General features: G+C 45.0%; 1 protein-coding gene across 2 annotated transcripts in view; it reads left to right on the plus strand.

Annotated features, from left to right (window-relative positions):
* PMM2 (phosphomannomutase 2) overlaps positions 1-18,441 on the plus strand; it is a 68,926-nt gene that overhangs the window by 2,583 nt on the left and 47,902 nt on the right. Inside the window, exons 2-3 of one of the 2 annotated variants that reach the window (XM_063934269.1) lie at positions 6,951-7,058; positions 7,242-7,318. In XM_063934269.1, coding sequence (XP_063790339.1) covers positions 6,962-7,058; positions 7,242-7,318 — 174 coding nt within the window. In that variant the 5' untranslated portion in view covers positions 6,951-6,961. Of the gene's footprint in view, positions 1-6,946; positions 7,059-7,241; positions 7,319-18,441 lie in introns of both variants that reach the window. The other variant, XM_063934268.1, reaches the window with a different exon arrangement.

Below are 18,441 nucleotides of genomic sequence, written 5' to 3' on the forward strand. Positions count from 1 at the left end.
ACCCCCTAGGGAGTCGACACCTGAGTGGATGAGCTTATGGAAGGAATTACGTGACAGTGTCAGCTCTTTACGACAGACAGTTGACGACATGAGACAGCCGGCTACTCAGCTTGTGCCTGTCCAGGGGTCTCAAACGCCATCAGGGGCTTTAAAACGCCCGTTACCTCAAATGGCAGACACAGACACGGATACTGACTCCAGTGTCGATGATGAGGAGACAAACGTGACTTCCACTAGGGCCACACGTTACATGATTGAAGCAATGAAAAATGTATTGCATATCTCTGATAATACAAGTACCACTAAAAAGGGTATTATGTTTGGTGAGAAAAAACTGCCGGTAGTTTTTCCTGTGTCCGAGGAATTAAATGAAGTGTGTGATGAGGCGTGGGTTTCCCCCGATAAAAAACTGATAATTCCTAAAAGGTTATTGGCATCGTACCCTTTCCTGCCAGAGGATAGGGCACGTTGGGAAACACCCCCTAGGGTGGATAAAGCGCTCACACGCTTGTCTAAACAGGTAGCACTACCCTCTCCTGATACGGCCGCCCTAAAGGAACCTGCCGATAGAAAGCTGGAGAATATTCTAAAATGTATATACTCTCACACGGGTGTTATACTGCGACCAGCAATCGCCTCAGCCTGGATGTGCAGTGCGGGCCTGGCGTGGTCGGATTCCCTGACTGAAAATATTGATACCCTAGATAGGGACAGTATATTACTGACTATAGAGCATTTGAAGGATGCATTTCTATATATGCGTGATGCACAGAGGGATATTTGCCGACTGGCATCAAGAGTTAGCGCGCTGTCCATTTCTGCAAGAAGAGGTTTATGGACGCGGCAGTGGTCAGGTGATGCGGATTCTAAAAGGCACATGGAAGTATTGCCTTATAAGGGGGAGGAGTTATTTGGGGTAGGTCTATCAGACCTGGTAGCCACGGCAACTGCTGGAAAATCCACATTTTTACCCCAGGTAGCTTCTCAACCTAAGAAGACGCCGTATTATCAGGCGCAGTCCTTTCGGCCCCATAAGGGCAAGCGGGCAAAAGGCACCTCATTTCTGCCCCGTGGCAGAGGGAGAGGAAAAAGGCTGCAACAAACAGCCAGTTCCCAGGAACAAAAGCCCTCTCCCGCCTCCGCAAAGTCCTCAGCATGACGCTGGGGCTTTACAAGCGGACTCAGGCACGGTGGGGGCCCGTCTCAAGAAGTTCAGTGCGCAGTGGGCCCACTTGCAAGTGGACCCCTGGATCCTTCAGGTGGTATCTCAGGGGTACAAATTGGAATTCGAGACGTCTCCCCCTCGCCGTTTTCTAAAGTCTGCTTTACCGACGTCTCCCTCAGACAGGGAGGCAGTATTGGAAGCCATTCACAAGCTGTATTCCCAGCAGGTGATAATCAAGGTACCCCTCCTACAACAGGGAAAAGGGTACTATTCCACACTATTTGTGGTACCGAAGCCGGACGGCTCGGTGAGACCAATTTTAAACCTAAAATCCTTGAACACTTACATACAAAGGTTCAAATTCAAGATGGAGTCACTCAGAGCAGTGATTGCAAACCTGGAAGAAGGGGACTATATGGTGTCTCTGGACATCAAAGATGCTTACCTACATGTCCCAATTTACCCTTCTCACCAAGGGTACCTCAGGTTTTTGTGGTACAGATCTGTCACTATCAGTTTCAGACGCTGCCGTTTGGATTGTCCACGGCACCCCGGGTCTTTACCAAGGTAATGGCCGAAATGATGATACTCCTTTGAAGAAAGGGTGTTTTAGTTATCCCTTACTTGGACGATCTCCTGATAAGGGCAAGATCCAGGGAACAGTTGGAAGTCGGAGTAGCACTATCTCAGATAGTGCTGCGCCAGCACGGTTGGATTCTCAATATTCCAAAATCGCAGCTAATGCCGACGACACGACTTCTATTCCTAGGGATGATCCTGGACACAGTCCAGAAAAAGGTGTTTCTCCCGGAGGAGAAAGCCAGGGAGTTATCCGAACTTGTCAGAAATCTCCTAAAACCAGACCAAGTCTCAGTGCATCAATGCACAAGGGTCCTGGGAAAGATGGTGGCTTCTTACGAAGTAATCCCATTCGGCAGATTCCACGCAAGAACCTTCCAGTGGGATCTGCTAGACAAATGGTCCGGGTCGCATCTTCAGATGCATCAGCGGATAATCTTGTCACCAAGGACAAGGGTGTCTCTCCTGTGGTGGTTGCAGAGTGCTCATCTTCTAGAGGGCCGCAGATTCTGCATTCAGGACTGGGTCCTGGTGACCACGGATGCCAGCCTGAGAGGCTGGGGAGCAGTCACACAGGGAAGAAATTTCCAGGGCTTGTGGTCAAGCCTGGAGACATCACTTCACATAAATATCCTGGAGCTAAGGGCCATCTACAATGCTCTAAGCCTAGCAAGACCTCTGCTTCAAGGTCAGCCGGTGCTGATCCAGTCGGACAACATCACGGCAGTCGCCCACGTAAACAGACAGGGCGGCACAAGAAGCAGGAGGGCAATGACAGAAGTTGCAAGGATTCTTCGCTGGGCGGAAAATCATGTGATAGCACTGTCAGCAGTGTTCATTCCGGGAGTGGACAACTGGGAAGCAGACTTCCTCAGCAGACACGACCTCCACCCGGGGGAGTGGGGACTTCACCCAGAAGTCTTCCACATGATTGTGAACCGTTGGGAAAAACCAAAGGTGGACATGATGGCGTCCCGCCTCAACAAAAAACTAGACAGGTATTGCGCCAGGTCAAGGGACCCTCAGGCAATAGCTGTGGACGCTCTGGTAACACCGTGGGTGTACCAGTCAGTGTATGTGTTCCCTCCTCTGCCTCTCATACCCAAGGTACTGAGAATCATAAGAAGGAGAGGAGTAAGGACTATACTCGTGGCTCCAGATTGGCCAAGAAGGACTTGGTACCCGGAACTTCAAGAGATGCTCACAGAGGACCTGTGGCCTCTACCTCTAAGAAAGGACCTGCTCCAGCAGGGACCCTGTCTGTTCCAAGACTTACCGCGGCTGCGTTTGACGGCATGGCGGTTGAACGCCGGATCCTGAAGGAAAAAGGCATTCCGGATGAAGTCATCCCTACCCTGATCAAAGCCAGGAAGGATGTAACCGTACAACATTATTACCGTATTTGGCGTAAATATGTTGCGTGGTGCGAGGCCAGGAAGGCCCCTACAGAGGAATTTCAACTGGGTCGTTTCCTGCAAACAGGACTGTCTATGGGCCTAAAATTAGGGTCCATTAAGGTTCAAATTTCGTCCCTGTCGATTTTCTTCCAGAAAGAACTGGCTTCAGTTCCTGAAGTTCAGATGTTTGTCAAGGGGGTACTGCATATACAGCCTCCTTTTGTGCCTCCAGTGGCACCTTGGGATCTCAATGTAGTTTTGGGGTTCCTAAAATCACATTGGTTTGAACCACTCTCCACTGTGGACTTAAAATATCTCACATGGAAAGTGGTAATGCTGTTAGCCCTGGCTTCAGCCAGGCGTGTCTCAGAATTGGCGGCTTTATCCTATAAAAGCCCTTACCTAATTTTTCATGCGGACAGGGCAGAATTGAGGACTCGTCCTCAATTTCTCCCTAAGGTGGTTTCAGCGTTTCACTTGAACCAGCCTATTGTGGTACCTGCGGGTACTAGGGACTTGAAGGACTCCAAGTTGCTGGACGTAGTCAGGGCCCTGAAAATATGTTTCCAGGACGGCTGGAGTCAGAAAATCTGACTCGCTGTTTATCCTGTATGCACCCAACAAGCTGGGTGCTCCTGCTTCTAAGCAGACTATTGCTCGTTGGATTTGTAGTACAATTCAGCTTGCACATTCTGTGGCAGGCCTGCCACAGCCAAAATCTGTAAAAGCCCATTCCACAAGGAAGGTGGGCTCATCTTGGGCGGCTGCCCGAGGGGTCTCGGCTTTACAACTTTGCCGAGCAGCTACTTGGTCAGGGGCAAACACGTTTGCTAAATTCTACAAATTTGATACCCTGGCCGAGGAGGACCTGGAGTTCTCTCATTCGGTGCTGCAGAGTCATCCGCACTCTCCCGCCCGTTTGGGAGCTTTGGTATAATCCCCATGGTCCTTACGGAGTTCCCAGCATCCACTAGGACGTCAGAGAAAATAAGAATTTACTTACCGATAATTCTATTTCTCGTAGTCCGTAGTGGATGCTGGGCGCCCATCCCAAGTGCGGATTGTCTGCAATACTTGTACATAGTTATTGTTACAAAAATCGGGTTATTATTGTTGTGAGCCATCTTTTCAGAGGCTCCTCTGTTATCATGCTGTTAACTGGGTTCAGATCACAGGTTGTACGGTGTGATTGGTGTGGCTGGTATGAGTCTTACCCGGGATTCAAAATCCTTCCTTATTGTGTACGCTCGTCCGGGCACAGTATCCTAACTGAGGCTTGGAGGAGGGTCATAGGGGGAGGAGCCAGTGCACACCAGGTAGTCCTAAAGCTTTTACTTTTGTGCCCAGTCTCCTGCGGAGCCGCTATTCCCCATGGTCCTTACGGAGTTCCCAGCATCCACTACGGACTACGAGAAATAGAATTATCGGTAAGTAAATTCTTATTTTCTCAAATTCTTTTCTCAGGACCCCAAATTTCATGTTTTCCAGGTTTCCTAACAGAATTGCTAGTGAAGTAATCAGCTCACCTGTGGATCTTTTAAAATGTGTCTCTGAGTAATGAGTGCACCTGCTGGGTAACCTGGAAAACATGATCTGTCAGAATTTGAGAACCTATGTTCTACACTAGTGGTTCTCAACCTCGGTCCTCAAGTACCCCCAATAGTTCATGTTTAGTCTATCTACATACATTATATTCAGGAGTCATAGGAATAATCTGTAAAAATTGGTTTCTTAAAAGATTTAAAATAAATAAAAAAATGAGCCTAATGCTTACACATTGCCTGCCCCTGGAACCACCACTGACTGGAATGTAATAAGAATGCTTAAAAGCTGGTTTATGCATATTATTACTCAGGCAGGGCTCTAGATAAACGACTCATTTATAAATGGCATAACTATTGACGAGAACACTGGCACCCATACACAGATTGTATAGGGGGCACACTGAACACACACACACAACACGGAGCAGGATCACACAGTGGCCAGGAGCAGGAGTACACACTGACGGACAAACAGATTGTATTTGGGCACACTGGCGTGCACACACACAGATTGTACAGGGACCAGGGGCACGCTGACACACACACACATTATGCCGTATTTAAATGCGTTTTTAAGGAATTTTTGCCCCAAAACAGATTTGTTCATACTTTACCATCTCAGTGGACCTGGAAGGAGAATATAAGAGTGTGACGAGCGCAGCGAGCTACCATGCCTGAAGCATGGCGAGCGGATGCGGTACACTTAAACGGTGTCCATGTCGACATTGACACATAACCCCAGAAAAACTCATGTCGGCATTGTGAACATGTCAGCATAATGAATGTCGGTATTTTGACCGTGTCAGTATTTTGACTGTAGGTCAATGGCTGTCTGTATTATGACCGTCTGTATTGTGTCCACTGGTAAATCATACTAAACCCCACTGTACAGGGACCAGGGGCATTATTACTGACAGACACATACATTGTACAGGGACCAGGGTCACACTGACACACACACACACACACACACACACTCGCATATTTTACAGAGACCAGGGGTGCACCCCCCTCCCCCCAAGATGAAGAGTACCTCTACACTACCCTGCGGGTGTCCCCAGATGAATAGAACCTCTTCCCTGTGGGTGTTCCTGGAGTGCACCTTCATGTGGGAAGGGGGGGAGGGGCAACTGGTTCATGGTCCACAAACGCAGTATTTTAAAGGCTGATTTTGGAAGGAAAATAAATATTGCAAATGTAACCGGCTGAGGGTTCTGAAACCCTCCTCAGCAATGGCCATTGTGCATGTGTGGTCAGTAGACCATGCATGCGCAGGAGTCTCAGCACTGCAGTGTACACATTGTAGGTTTGCTGTCCCTGTGTGTGCTACTTCATAATGTACATAATGCTCCACTGAAGACTTATTATTTTGGATAAAAATGCAGCCTAAATAATTCAGCAGCCCATGAAAATTGGCAAACTTACTATGTTCAAACATCCAGCTATCAATATATATGCAGATGCTGCTGCCATCATCTATTAAAGACCCCCCCGCCATGCACCGCAGCAAATTAACACTGGCAGCTCCTCATACATTGACGATGTTCCCCAGCCCACACACACACACACACACACACACACACACACACACACACACACACACACACACACACACACACACACACACACACACCCCCACCATCCAAGTGCTTACCTACGGCTATCTTACGGAGGATGAGAGTGCATCACACGAACAGCTCTCAAAGCCCTGTGGGAACTGCCTGGGATGAGCTGGAGCCAGCAGTCTCCGTGGATATAAGGAGCGCGGCAGTTCACTGACACAGCTGCCGTTCAGAGCTCATCCATTCCCCCCCGCCAAGCAGCAGCGATGAATCTTCAGGCAAGGGGACGTTTCTAGGTACCCAGAACCCCCCCCCCCCCTTGGTGTGTCCCTATGAGTGAAGCCCGGGAGGCAGCGCTGCGTGTGATTCGCCCAGCGGCGGGAGATGGTGCTCTTGCACGCTTCACGCCGTACATGAATGTATACTTTACCTAATGGGCCAGCCAGCCCTGAATGTTAGAAAACATTAAAACATGGTTGATCGGGATCAGTATGAGATCCCGGCGGCTGGTTGATCAAGGTTTCTAATGCAAACTCTGACAGGTCTACAGACTTATATTGCTTCTCATTTACATTTGCATGCAAATATTTGTGAGAAGCATTAAGATGACCTACCCCTGATAATACAAGAGAATGTAGGTTGTGACAAAACTATAACACTTTTAAGGTATCAAAGTAAAACTTTCTTTCTTCCCTTCAGAAAGTCACCAGTGGCATGGCAGAATTCCTTCAGAATTTGCGAAAGAAGGTAAAAGTTGGAGTTGTCGGAGGGTCAGATTTTGACAAAATCAAAGAACAGCTGGGAGAAGATGGTAGGAATTTACTGCCTGTCTCAGTAGTACATTAACAGAAAACATTCTACATTTCTACACTGCATATATGTTGGCTGTATTAATGCTGCTGACAGATTGTATGCCTGGTTTAAGTAATGCAAACAGCTTTATTGTATCTAGATAATTTGTTTCTGTAATTATTCACAAAACGTTTTATTTCAGTGGTTGAAAAGTTTGACTATGTCTTTGCTGAGAATGGGCTGGTAGCATACAAAGATGGACAGTTTCTGTGCAAACAGGTCAGTGTTGTGCTTTCAGATTCCATTGTACTTTTCTATGCTGTAGAGTTTATGAACCTAAGAATAAGAACATACAGGCAGATTTAACAAGCAATATTCTTGTTATCACTCGTTACGAATATTAAGTGGCGCTCTTGCCAATCAGCTTCTGTCATTTTTCAAACACGTCAGGTAGGAGCTGATTGGCTGAAGCACCATTTAACATTTGTAACGAGTTATAACAAGAATATCACTCATTGTTAAATATGCCCCATAGTGTGTAGAACAAAATACATCCACTGTATTAATGGTTGTATTAAAAAAAATAATTTACAAAGTACACCCAAATATTGTTAAATGCACATTTGTGGCTTTTGTACAATTTCTCCATAACAAAAACAAACAAATTGTACCTTATTTTAAATTTGGTGTGTGTGTGCCCCTGCGGAATATACACCCCGCTCTTTGTTGGGAGTACATTACTTGGATCTCCATGGCTACCTATACAACATGTATAACAATGGAAAGGAGTACTAGATGACTCAAATTGTCTCATGCAAAGTTGGACATACACAAGTACCCCCCCCCCCCCCCAACAAAATCCATCTTTTTCCAACTGCTCATTCCTATGCATCTGCACTCAGTGTGTCTGCGCTGCCTATTGGGCTTGCGATTCCTTGTACTAAGGGAGGAAGAGATGGGTTGAAGTAGGTAAGTGTGGCCAATATGCAAGAAAACACCCTTACTGTAAAGTGCATCCTATGCTGACCATAACAAAGCAGCAGCTCCACACTGATAATGTCAGGTGGCTGCTGCTTTTGATTGACTGTGTCCGAATCCTTCCAACTTATTATCACTGACCTGGTTTGGAAGTGTTGTGGACTCGGGGTTTCTTCCGGTGACCGGGAAGAGGAACCGCTACTGGGTCGCAGTAGAGATGGCCGGATGTAGGTCCTCCTCATACAGGATTAGGACGGTAGGCAGAAGGCACGGGTGGATGCTTGAAGGTTTCCTAAAAAAAAACAAGACTTGTAAAGGTGCTGGTGAATTGGTGGAGAGTACCAAAAGCTTACTGTGAACGATGTTGAGGTGCTGGAGGCACTGAGGTGCTAGAGGCACTGAAATGCTAGAGGTACTGAGGTGTTTAAAGGCGCTGAGGCGCTTAAGGACGTTGAGGTGCTTGGAGGCACGATGGTGCTGGAGGCACGGAGGTGCAGAGTGCTGAGGCACGGAGGTGCTGAGGCAAGGAGGTGCTGAGTGCTGAGGCACGGAGACACGGGACGCTGGAAGCACGGGACGCTGGAAGCACGGAATGCTGGAAGCACAGGAGCTCTGGAGATCACTGGTACGGTAGTAGCGATGATACTCAGGTGCCGGAGCTCTGCCCGGCGTCTGGATTTGTACTTCCCGCCAGCCCCTGATTGGAGAGGCGCTGATGACGTTACCCGTCCCCGGAGACGTCGGACGCGCCCGCGACGTCCACCCTATGGACGCCGGACGGAGCGCCGGGCGACAGAAACCGCCAGCGGGGACGGCCTCCCGGGCAGCCAGCAGCCTCGGAGGGACAAGCCCGGCGGCCGCGGCGGGGATCTGACAGTATCCCCTCCTCTAGGAGTGGCCCCTGGACACTTCCCCGGTTTGGTAGGATGTCTAGAATGGAAAATCCGGACTAGTCGAGGAGCCGAGACCTCAGAAGCCTTTATCCAACTTCTCTCCTCCGGACCGTACCCTTTCCATTCCACCAGATATTGCAGATTCTTGTGAAGGTAACGAGAGTCCAGAATTGTTTTGATCTCGAAGTCTGTTCCTGTTTCAGCTTCCACCGAGGTGGAACTAGAGGATTTTGAATTAAAACGATTAAGGACAAGAGGGCGAAGAAGAGAAACATGGAAGGCATTTGGAATACGCAGGTGAGAAGGTAAACCCAACTTACAGACCACAGGATTAAGGACTTGTAGCACAGGGTAAGGACCGATGAATCTTGGAGCAAACTTCATAGTGGGCACCTTTAAGCGGAGATTACGTGTGGACAGCCATACCCTATCACCAACCTTGTATTGAGGAGCGGCTCGTCGTTTCTTATCGGCGTAGAACTTGTATCGGACAGAGACTTTTTTAAGACTAGCATGTATCCCACGCCAAATTCGTCCGAAGTGTAGTAGAGTGGACGTTACAGCTGGAACCTCTTCTATCGGAAGACTTGGTCATTCCGGAACACGTGGATGGAACCCATAGTTGACGAAGAATGGAGATTCACCAGTGGAAGAATGAAATGAATGGTTATGGGCAAACTCCGCCCAAGGTAACAACTCCACCCAGCTGTCCTGTGAAGGGGAGAGATAAAGACGAAAGAAAGTCTCTAGATCTTGATTGACTCGTTCCGTTTGTCCATTCGTTTGGGGATGATAAGCGGATGAAAACTTAAGTTTAATCTGTAAGGCCGAGCAGAGGGCTTTCCAAAACCTCGCGGTAAACTGTACCCTACGATCAGAGACTATTTCCTGAGGCAACCCGTGCAACCGAAAATGTTCTCGGATGAATAGTAGAGCTAGTTTCGGAGCTGTCGGTAGACCAGTCAATGGAACGAAGTGTGCCATCTTCGAAAAACGGTCGACGATCACCCAGACGGTGTTGCAACCTTTGGAACAGGGCAAGTCAGTGATGAAATCCATGGAAATGTGAGTCCAGGGTCTCACAGGGATAGGTAGAGGACGAAGCAACCCAGCAGGAGGCAGGCGAGGAGATTTATGTTGTGTACACTGTGGACAAGAATTAACGTAATCCTGTACATCTTTCCTCATGGTGTCCCACCAGTAAGACCTTTGCAGAAACTTGTACATCTTCTGGGCACCGGGATGACCGGAAAACTTGGAGTTATGGGCCCACTGTAGAATTCTTGGCTGAAATCTAGCTGGTACGGACATTCTTCCAGGAGGAGGAGCTGGAGTAGTTAAAGCAGCGGAGACAGAAATTGGATTTAGAATTAAACTCCGCTCGAAAGATTCATCCTCGTCTGTGGAAATCTGTGAACGGGACAGCGCATCCGCTTTAGTATTGAGAGTCCCGGCCCGGTACTTGATAACAAAAGAAAATCGAGTAAAGAAAAGTGCCCATCTCGCTTGGCGAGGATTCAAGCATTGTGTGGATTTGATATACAACAAATTTTTGTGATCCGTGTAAATGGTAACCACATGTTTAGCCCCCTCCAAGAGATATCTCCACTCTTCCAAGGCGTATTTAATTGCCAAAAGTTCCTGGTCTCCAATAGTGTAATTTCGTTTGGCCGGAGAGAATTTCCGAGAGTGGAAGCCACACGGATGTAATTTCTTTTTTTTTTTTTTTTAAATATATTTATTGAAAGTTTTTCAGTTATACAGAAATGAACAAAAAGGTCATCAGACCAGAAAAGAAAATGCTGAACCAAAGACGTATGTAAAATCAAATACAGAGTGGAAAAAAACAGCCTATTACAAAGACTCCTTGATGTACAGAAAGACAATGATATATAGCAAGTATTAACATATTCGCAAAAATAAATCCTCATTGTACGATCTTTGCATTACATTGCAATGTGTGAATGGGTTGTAACAGACAAAAAAAAAAATTATAAAAGAAAAAAAAAAAAAAAAAACCTTTCAAGTTTTCATTTTCGAAAAGTGTGACCGACCCACACCCATACCATTATCTTTGTATATTCCGTAGTTCACACTGTATTAGATAATGTAAGACAAATATCTATTAGACATAAGGAGGACAGCAAGATAAAGTAGTATCGGAAATCGAAGAGGGGGAAGTACAAGAGGGGAGGGGGGGTGGGGAGGATGGATGCATGCTAAAGACGAGTAATAGGGACCAGCCCTAGTATTCATTAAATACGATTTTATGTGATCTCATTGCCAGAGAAAACCACCTATGAACTGTATCAATTAAATACTTAATCATATGCATACAGTTCATATGAGGCCAAAGAGCAATCAAGAGTTTTTAATATATATTGTTTGGTTGTAAGAGGTAAAGTGTCTAAGACAGGACTCCATTTGCGGCAAAACTTTCGAGTGCTAAAAGAGGGTGACAATAACACTGTCTTTCTATCATAGTACATCAATTGCAATAGTTTTTGCTGAATTTCCATAATGGATGGTGCTGAACGGTTGACCCATTTAATCAATATGCATTTCCTGCCAATCGTAAGAATTACACTAATGATAGGAAAAAACTTCGGAGCAATCTGCCAGCTTGTAAAATTTAAAGCAAGACATGCCAACTGGTCCGGTAGTATATGTGAGGAGAGTAACCTATTAATATAAGCAATAAGTTTACACCAAAAACGCCTAATTTTCCTGCATTCCCACACACAGTGTATAAATGTTGCCGATGGCCTTCCACATTTGTGGCATTCACCGGTCTCTGTGGGAATCATGTGGGCTCTTTGGGAAGGAGGGATGTAGGCTCTGTGTAAAAATCTCAGGTGAACTTCCTGGAAATATGCTGAGGACAACAATTTTAAGGATCTTTCACAAGAATGTGTGAGATCAGTAATGCTTGTCAGAGCAGGTATGTCAGCTTTCCATTTCGAAAATAAAATATCCCATTGTACGGTGGGCAAGCATGTTAACAAAATAGAGTACATATATTTCACTTTGTATGGCCGTATCTTAAAGGAACGTAATAGTGCATCTATAGCATGTGAGGCTAAATTCAAGCCACTGGGGTCTTCCCCCTGGGGTTGCTCACCATAAGATAGTACAAAGTGACGCACCTGGAAATACATATATATGTGTCTTGGAGAAAGTTCATATTTTTGGCATAGATCCGAGTAGGAGTATAAAGAACCTCCAGGATCAAAAACTTTATAGAAAGCATCAAGACCTTTCTCCTTCCATTGTAAGTATGTGGCATTAAGCAGCGAGGGTGGGAACATTGGATTTCCCCACAATGGGATGTATTGTGAGAAGCGAGGATTTCGATGACATAATTTGTTAATAGTTAACCATGCGGAAAAGGAGTCTCTAAATAATATATGACTTTTTATCGGCGCCGGAATCCGAGTCGGGTGTAGGTGCAAAAGTGCGCTAGGAGCATATGGGGCAAATATCTTTGCTTCCAGGTCGTAATCAATATATTGAGATGAACAATGGAGCCAGTCAGCAATGTATCTAAACTGAACTGCTAAAGAGTATGCCTGTATATCTGGAGCTGCAAAACCACCTTTTGATTTAGGGGATTTCAATTTCTGTCTGGCTATTCTTGGTCTTTTACCTTGCCAAAGGAACTTCGAAAATATTGTCTCAATCTTGAGGATATCAGCACGGGTTAAAGATATAGGGAGCATTTGTATAAAGTAAAATAATTTGGGAAAAATAATGCATTTAATCACTTCCATTCTGCCTAATAAAGACAGAGGTAGGTCCTTCCATGTTTCTAATTTAAGGGCTAGATTTTCTATGACGGGGAAGTAATTAATTCTGTAGAGATTGGATAGATCTGCACAGACATTAATACCTAAATATTTAAAGTGGGAATGTGACAGTTTAAAAGAAGTTACATCTGGATGGGATAATAAGGTTGGTGATGATTTACCTAGTATCATGAGTTCTGACTTATTAACGTTTATTCTATATCCGGCTACTTTCCCAAAGGCGTGTATCACTTTTAATAAGGCGGGAAGTGATTGCTCAGGGTTCGTTAAAAATAAAAGAGTATCATCTGCAAATAATGCAATTTTCAGAGTCTGCGAGCCAATTGAAATTCCATATATATGAGGTGAACTACGTATAGCTTGTGCTAGGGGCTCAATTGAGAGATCGAAAAGAAGAGGGGATAGGGGGCAGCCTTGCCTCGTTCCCCTCTGTAATACAAATGGGGAAGTAAGAAGGCTGTTACAGGAAATGGATGATAAAGGTGATGAGTATAAGGTGCGTATGATTGAAATAAAAGTCTCTGGGAAACCAAAATTATGTAAGGTTCTAAAAAGAAAGGGCCACAATAAAAGGTCAAAAGCCTTTTCTGCATCGATAGATAATATGAGAGCAGGGGAGGAGGTGTCAGAAGAATTTAAGTTAGTATGTTGGATGACTGAGAGGACACGCCTAAGATTCACAACCGAGTGTCGACCAGTTATAAAACCAGTCTGATCTTTGTGAACAAGAAGTGGCATGATTGGTTTAAGCCTCTGGGCTAAAATAGAGGTAAAAATTTTGAAGTCCACATTTAATAATGATATAGGTCTATATGAGCCCGGTAAAGAAAGATTTCGTCCTGTTTTAGGCAATACTTTAATCACTGCGTCTGTAAATCTATCTGGCATAATCCCCTCGGTCAAAATTTTGTTATAGACAGCTTGCAAAGTCGAACCTATTTTAGGGGACATTTGTTTGTAAAATTCATTCGTGTATCCGTCTGGCCCTGGTGCTTTGTCCTGTTTAAGACGTTTTATAGTTGCTAAGACTTCCGAAAGTGTAATCGGAACTGTTAATGAAGAGATCAAGTCAGCAGGTACTTGGGGCAAGTTTAGGGTATCCCAGAATTGGGGCGGATATTCGTCTTGAGACCTAAGGGTATCAGTTGGATCTGGGGAAGCATATAAGGATACATAATATTCACGCAGAATGGCCGCAGTTTGTATGTTGGAATTAGAGAGGGATCCATCCGATTTTTGTAACGGGTGGACCATCATTGGTTTTCTAGTTCCCTGTAACAGAGAGGTAAGAAGCTTACCTGTCTTATTTCCAAAACGATGGAACTTGTAGCTTACATTAAACATATATTTGTCCCCTATCAATTGCAAAAGATTATTAAAAGTAGACTTGGCTAGAAGGTAGGTATTTTTATTGTCAGCAGTGGGATGAATTTTAAAAACTTGGTAAGTTGTGGATAAAGCAGCTTGTGATTCTAAGTATGCCTGATTAAGCGATTTCTTGAGATGCGAATAATAGGAGATCACTTCACCCCTTAATACTGTCTTAGCAGTTTGCCAGAAAAGAGAAGGATTAGCTGACTCATGTGGAGAATTATCCTTTCGGAAATTTTCCCATGTCTCATCACATTTCTGTTGGAAACCATCCGATTTCGCTAGATGGGAGGGAAATTTCCACATTGGAGAAGAAGGTTTTTCCTTTGAGTAAATCATTTCGATCCAGACCATACCATGATCCGATATAGAGATCGGCTCAATGGTGGCCTGGGAAATGTTAGGGAAGAGCAGGGAGGAAATTAAAATATAGTCTATGCGGGACCAAGTGTTGTGAGCCATGGATAAACATGAGTACTCCTTTTCAGTAGGGTTTAATGCTCGCCATGTATCAACTAAGTTAAATCGTTTAGCTAACCATGGAACACCTAGTTTAGGGAGAGGCCTAGCACTTTTGGAAAATTGGGATTTATCTAAGTATAAGGAGGAGACCAGATTAAAGTCACCACATAAAATTAAGGATGTGCTGTCAAAGCCATATAATTTAACCATAAGTGAAGAAAAGAATGATTTCTTATAAATGTTTGGTGCGTAAATATTACCTATATGGTACAATTTATTACCCAATTTAACTTGAATAATGACATACCTGCCATCTGGATCTGTGTCTACTTTCAAAACTTCAATGGGAAGAGAACGTCTCGCCAAAATTGCCACTCCACAGAATTTGGAGTTGAGCGATGCTGCTCCCAGTAAAGACCAGTTCAGCATTTGCAATTTTTTAGTTTCCTGTAAAACCAGGTGCGTCTCCTGTAAACATGCAATGTCAATATTATGTTTGTTCATATAAGATAATATTTTCCGCCTTTTAGCTGGTGTGTTAATACCTCCTACATTAAAAGTACCTATCTTAACAGTTGCCATCCCATAGGAAGTAAGAAAGGTTCATCTGGCAAAGAAAAGACAAGGTAAAACATTGCATCCATAAAGGGACAGTGTACGATTGGACGGGGGGGGAGGAAAGGACAAAACATGAGGTAAGTAAAACATACTGGGGATACATACCTAAGAAAAGTAGAAGAAAGAAAAAGAGACAGCAAATATAATAGTAATGATACATACATTACATGAATTAACTAGTGAAACCAAATGGACTTCGGGTAGAACACCACTAATTGGTGGTAATAACTATATGCTATCAACAGATGGGCAGGTCTGCTCCATTACCGCCAACTACTATGGGAAAACATATTTGGAAGAAAATATAGACCACAGCTCAAACTCTTATAATAAAATTTGTAGCAAAAGGCATATTGGCAATACAGGATAGCTTTGCACAGCCAAACAATCGCAATATACGCGAGCACAAAAAACAACGTGGTGACATCTTGTGAGGTATTATAATAAACCAGAGGGGAGTATGGGGGAAAATATATCACTCTGGGGCATCTGAAATGTCATTATTAAGAGAGTCCTCTTCCTCCTTAAGAAAGGCTTCTGCATCTCCCGGTGTAGTAAAATCAGTGAATGACGTTCCCCTAAAAATTCTAAGCCGAGCCGGATACATCATAGCAAATTTACGTTTGTTTTGTACCAGAAGGGAGCAAACGGGATTGAAGGCCTTACGCAGACGAGAAAGTTCCGCAGAATAATCCTGGAAAATCCGCAAAGTGTTACCTTCCCATCGGAGCTCTGTCTTGCGAGACGCCTTCCATATAGCATTCTTATGGAGAAAGTTCAGGATTTTGAAGATAACCACTCGTGGTCTCTTAGAGCTTGCACTTGCCTGGTCTCCCATCCTGTGTATCCGTTCAATTACCATGTCAGCACATACCTCTTCAATATGGAGCAATTTAGGCAGAGTGTTTCGCACAAAATCATCTAGGCCTGGGCCCTTAATAGATTCGGGTAAGCCTATTAAGCGAAGGTTGCACCTGCGCGTACGGTTTTCAATATTGTCCATTTTATCAAGAAGATGTTTATTGTCTTTTTCCAGCCGCCCTACTGTGGATTTTAATATTTCAATTTCATCCATAGTAACCCCTAGATTGATTTCAGTATTAGATACCCTGGTAGAGAGTTGCTGCAATTGAAGAGTAATGTCCCCCACTGCTTTCTGTAATAGTGGAGCCATTGTATCATGAATGGCCGCCACTATATCTCTATATGTCAGGGAAGTGGTGGATGAGTCAGAATCTTTACGCACCTGTAATTGTGCGTCATCAGAGGCTACTTTAACTGGCTTCTTGGCTACCGGTTTCACTGGGCTGGAATCTGCACTTGTTATAGAGGACTGATCAGCGCGTCTTTTTTCCTGCCTGGGAGGCATTGCTGACGGAATTTTAGACATGTTTGAGGGACCCAGAAATTTTTCCATTCTGTGCAGAGCAGATGTAATTTTGTGTTAGCAGTATTATTGACAAACTCACTGCCGTTTTGGATTATCTATATATTGCTAGTCCTAATGAGCTGACAGTCTAAATCAAATATAATATATAATGGGATCCAGGTTTTGCAACTGACATATGAAAGGCTTTATGTGCCCAATAATACAGCTCCTACCTCTGAGCAATTAGTTATATTATTAGTCACTGATTTGTGCCTGTATATCAGGATTGTCTCAGGCGTCACGGGTGAATTAAGAGAGAACAGCCAGCATCACTGTCTATCCCTATACAGATACAGAGCCCCCACAGTACGGGCAGTTCACTCGGCGTGGCCAGCAAGAGCGACGACAGCACAGACTTCTATGCTGTGTTGAATCCCCAAGCCGCCTCCGTGCAGCGCCTCAGCGCGTGCTGCGTGGGCGGCCGACAGAGCAGGAGAGAATGCCGCGTCTCAGGCCTCTGACGGAGCGCGGCACTCCGGCGTCCGTCTCCCCGCACAGTAGCCGTCACACTTACAGCTGACGATCGCCCGGGCAATGGGGAGTCCGTGGGGCACAGGAACCAAATCACCTCTGTAGATTATGTCCTTTATGAGCTGGGCATCTGGCGGTAACGGAGGAGCACACAGAAGCTGCTGCTTACTCCTCCATGCCGGAACCGGAAGTCTGACACGGATGTAATTTCTTATCAGAGGAGTACTGAGAGAGAACAGCTCCAACCGAAGATGCGTCAACCTCTAGGAAGAATGGTTCATCGAAATTTGGTTGTTGGAGAACTGGAGCGGACATGAAAGCTAACTTCAAGTGGGAAAAGGCCTCAATGGCTTCGGGAGGCCACAAACTCGGATTAGAGCCCTTTCTCGTCAAGGCAGAAATGGGTGCAACAATGGTGGAGAAACCTCTAACGAATTTCCTGTAGTAATTCGCAAATGTCAAGGAAATTACCCAACTGCGCCTGCATGCATATAAAATGAAATAAGTGGGTGATTTGAATAAAGGGGAAATCACAGTACTGTATTGGTAAAATTATTATTGACATTTATTCTTGTGAAAAAGGAAAATATATATATTGAAACGAAGGAAGATGCAAAAACAAAAAAAACAACTTTTATTACAGGTAAAATATATGTCAGAATCTTTATGTGATAACAGGTCAGAGAAATCTTCCTGCACCTGTACACTGTTGGAAAAAACTTTGGAAAAAACGGAGTAAAAAGATTTGAAAAAATATATATAGTAAAGTTCCAAATGTCTGGTGTGAATAGAGTGTGGCGTCCCACCTCTTTTCCACCTTGTTGTGGCTGGTTATGTGGTATACTACAGATAAGGTAGATTATCCGGAAAATAAGGGAATGTTCAATTTCCAAGTATAGCCCAGTGGTGATATTAATTGTGAATCCCAGTGGAGGCAAGTTCTTAATTTATAACTGCTGTGATGCTGCGGGGTACCCCAACGTCGGTATAAGTGGGATAAGGTATTCAGGGATAAAGGTATAAAGAAACCCCGGACTCCCCGCTAGTTCTCCCCGTTATAGCCAGCCGGAGGCGCCTGCACTCACAGGTGTCTGCCGACCGCTATTGACGGGGGGACGCGGTCATGCCACTGGGGGGAAGGTAACACTGACTTCGGGACCCACAAGGGGACTGTCCGTCGTGAACCTTCCCTCCTGCGGGGTCAGATACCTTTTTCTCCTGCGCTTGATCCCGTTCTGTTCTTTCTTCCTCCGGTCTGTTCTCTCGGTGTTCTGCTTGTAGGTCTGTTCCCTCTCAGCCGCGCGGCTCCGTTCTACCTTCACGGGATCACTGATCTGTGCGGTTATGTTCCGTCCGGATATTCTTCTCGGTCTT

The sequence above is a fragment of the Pseudophryne corroboree genome, chromosome 7 (genome assembly GCF_028390025.1).
Source record: "Pseudophryne corroboree isolate aPseCor3 chromosome 7, aPseCor3.hap2, whole genome shotgun sequence".
NCBI classification, from domain to species: domain Eukaryota; kingdom Metazoa; phylum Chordata; class Amphibia; order Anura; family Myobatrachidae; genus Pseudophryne; species Pseudophryne corroboree.